Source organism: Ciona intestinalis, chromosome 1 (genome assembly GCF_000224145.3).
Source record: "Ciona intestinalis chromosome 1, KH, whole genome shotgun sequence".
Classification (NCBI taxonomy): Eukaryota; Metazoa; Chordata; class Ascidiacea; order Phlebobranchia; family Cionidae; genus Ciona; species Ciona intestinalis.
In genome coordinates this window covers 4,680,139-4,683,144 of record NC_020166.2, presented here as the reverse complement: position 1 = coordinate 4,683,144, position 3,006 = coordinate 4,680,139, and the positions used below count along the sequence as shown (strand labels likewise).

General features: G+C 36.9%; 1 protein-coding gene across 1 annotated transcript; it reads left to right on the top strand.

Moving 5' to 3' along the window:
• Positions 1 to 1,006: 1,006 nt before the first annotated feature.
• LOC101242723 (uncharacterized sodium-dependent transporter HI_0736) lies at positions 1,007 to 2,713 on the top strand. The gene has a single exon (XM_004225574.4). The coding sequence runs from the start codon at positions 1,007 to 1,009 to the stop codon at positions 2,711 to 2,713; it is 1,707 nt and encodes a 568-aa protein (XP_004225622.1).
• Positions 2,714 to 3,006: the final 293 nt, after the last annotated feature.

Here is a 3,006-nt window from a genome sequence, read left to right as displayed (position 1 = left end):
TTTTCTGAATTTGTTAGTGTGACCAAGGAGACAAAATAAAATCATTTGACTTGGATAACACATAATTCATATATCACGACAAGCGAGCTTACTACTGGACATCTTAGACGTGAATATTACAGACGTGGAAATAGCGGACATAGTCAATATTGCAGACGTGGACTTAGTGGACTTAGCGGACTTAGCGGACTTAGTGGACTTAGCGGACTTAGTGGACTTAGTGGACTTAGTGGACTTAGCGGACTTAGCGGACTTAGCGGACTTAGTGGACTTAGTGGACTTAGTGGACTTAGTGGACTTAGTGGACTTAGTGGACTTAGTGGACTTAGTGGACTTAGCGGACTTAGCGGACTTAGCGGACTTAGCGGACTTAGCGGACATGCACTATTTAAAGGGACCCGGTGGAAGGTGCACGCACGGCACACATAGAACGTAAGATGTCACAGCGCCGTTTATGGAGTTCGCCCTGAATTAGAATTTAAGCTTCCCGTGCAGTAAGTTGGATTTGCATTGTAAGCCTGGTCGAACAGATTGAGAACCAATCGCTTTGGGCTGGCCAATGGTAAATTACGTTAGAATATTGAAGCAATGCACCTTTCAGTCTAAAAACAGGCAAACGGTTACTATATTTACATCGAAATCACATGAGCTTAATGAGTAGCTACGTAAAAGTTAAGAAGATTAAATTAATGTAAATAATAACCCACGTTGCATTGAGTCAATCTCTAAGAGGTCTTAATAATGTCACATGAATATGTGTAAGTCGGAAGAAAGGAATGCTATATATGTACTGTAAACAGCGTATAGTTAAAAGGACACATTTCAGTTTATTTAGTGTGGCAATCAGCCTATCTTAAAATAAAGATGCTGTAATTTGTGCTCTGTCTATACAAATGGCTTGTAATAAAGTTAATCAAATATTATTAGGTTAATTTTTCCGTATTTTTTTTTTAGGGGAAGACATACTGTTTAATTATGAAATTTTGAGAGTTACTATTATTCAATAATGTCCGAAGCTGAAACTTCATCTATTTTACCAGAAAATGGTAAACCAGCAAAAACTTTTAAGTCATCAATTGGTGTTGCACTTTCATGTCTAGGAGCTGCTGTTGGAACTGGGAATATCTGGAGGTATCCACGTATTGTTGCGAACAACACAGGCGATGATGGAGCTCTGGCATTTTTACTCATATGGCTGCTCTTCCTTTTTACATGGTCTATTCCACTGTTATTGGTGGAATATGCCGCAGGTAGATACACCAAAAGCGCTGCAATTATGACATTTTATAAAATGACTGGTCCAAAAACAATGTGGTGTGGAGGTTTCGTAGGATTTGTTAGTTTTGCAATCGCAAGCTACTATGCTGTTATATGCGGTTGGTGTGGCTATTATTTTGTTTACTTTATTGTAAATCCTTTGCCTAATTCACTTATAAATAGCCATGATGTCTTCACTATTTTCTCTGAGCACACTTATTACCCAATTTTGTTGCAAGCTATTGTGTTAATTCTTGGTGGAATTTGTGTGTTTGCGGGAGTTCGTTCCATTGAGCCTGTTATGATGTTTATGGTACCTATATTATTGTGCCTAATGCTTGCATCATTCTTTTATTCACTCACTTTACCATTTGCTTCTGTTGGTATTTCCCATCTTTTTAAAATGGATTGGTCCGTTTTTATTAACCCAAACACCTGGATAGATGCTTTAACACAAAATGCATGGGATACTGGTGCAGCACAAGGTATTTTACTTGTCTATGCCTCATATCTTGGAAGTCAACATGGTGTGGTGAGGTATGGTACAACCATTCCAGCAATCAACAATCTTCTCAGTTTAATAATGGCAATAACAATGTTCTCAACGGTGTTTTCAGTTCAAATTCAGCTCAACCCCAGCATCACAGTTAATGAAATTTTAAGTGCCTTTACCCTTAATGGTCCAGCAAACACTGGTTTAACATTTATATGGATTCCATTACTTTATTCAACTTTGTCAGTTGGTCGCGGAATTACTGTTTTATTCTTTTTGTGTCTTTTCCTAGCTGGCTTCTCATCATTAATTAGTTTAATAGAAGCTTCTTGTCATCAGCTGGTAGATCTCAGGGTCCCAAGAAAAATTTCTGTTCCATTCATTTGTATACTTATGTTTCTTCTTGGTTTGGGAAGCTCACTTAATGTTCATTTCTTAGTTAATCAAGACTTTGTATGGGGCTCAGCCATTGTGATCAGTGGAACTATGATCATGTTTCTTGTGCTTAAGTTTGGTGTCACCAAGTTTAGAAAAGAAGTTGTGAATGATTATGGTGATGGAACAGACTGGAAGCTACCGAAGCTTTGGAACTGGGTTTTCTGGATCCTAATTNNNATCCAAGTATCTGGGCTATTTATCTGGTGGATTGTCACTCGAATTCAAGATACAAAAAATGTTTGGTATAAACTTGAAGAAGAAACCCTGATGAGTGCCCTGCTGCAATGGACTGTCACACTTTTAGTTCTAATAATTTTAAACTTTTTGTACCTTAAATATGCTGACAATTTTCTGCCACTGAAATACATTGTGCCTGGTTTACCAGGAGTTTCCTTTCCCGCAGTGTCGGAAATTGAGCAGAGTGAACTTTCTCCTCCCGTGCACTTAGAACTTGGAAATATGCAAGATTCTGTTATTGATAATAATGAAACTAAAATGGAGAATCTGCTTGAAATTCCCAAATAAAGTGCAAGCTGTTATTTGTTTATACTTTCGTCGTACTTCTTCCCTTATCTCTATTTATTTAGTCAATCATTAGTTAATACTCGTCATTAGTTTTTGCTTTAACACTTGTTACGAAATGTTAGTGCAGATTTATTCTTTATATGCAGCGTCATTGTAATTTGTAGCACTTATCCATTTTAGAATTTTGCTTTGTGTAGTATACTGTGTTTACTTTTTGCACCTTTTTAAAAAAATGGTTTGTAACACAAATTTAAAAACTTCGGTATATTTTATAATAGTTGAGTAAATAAAGC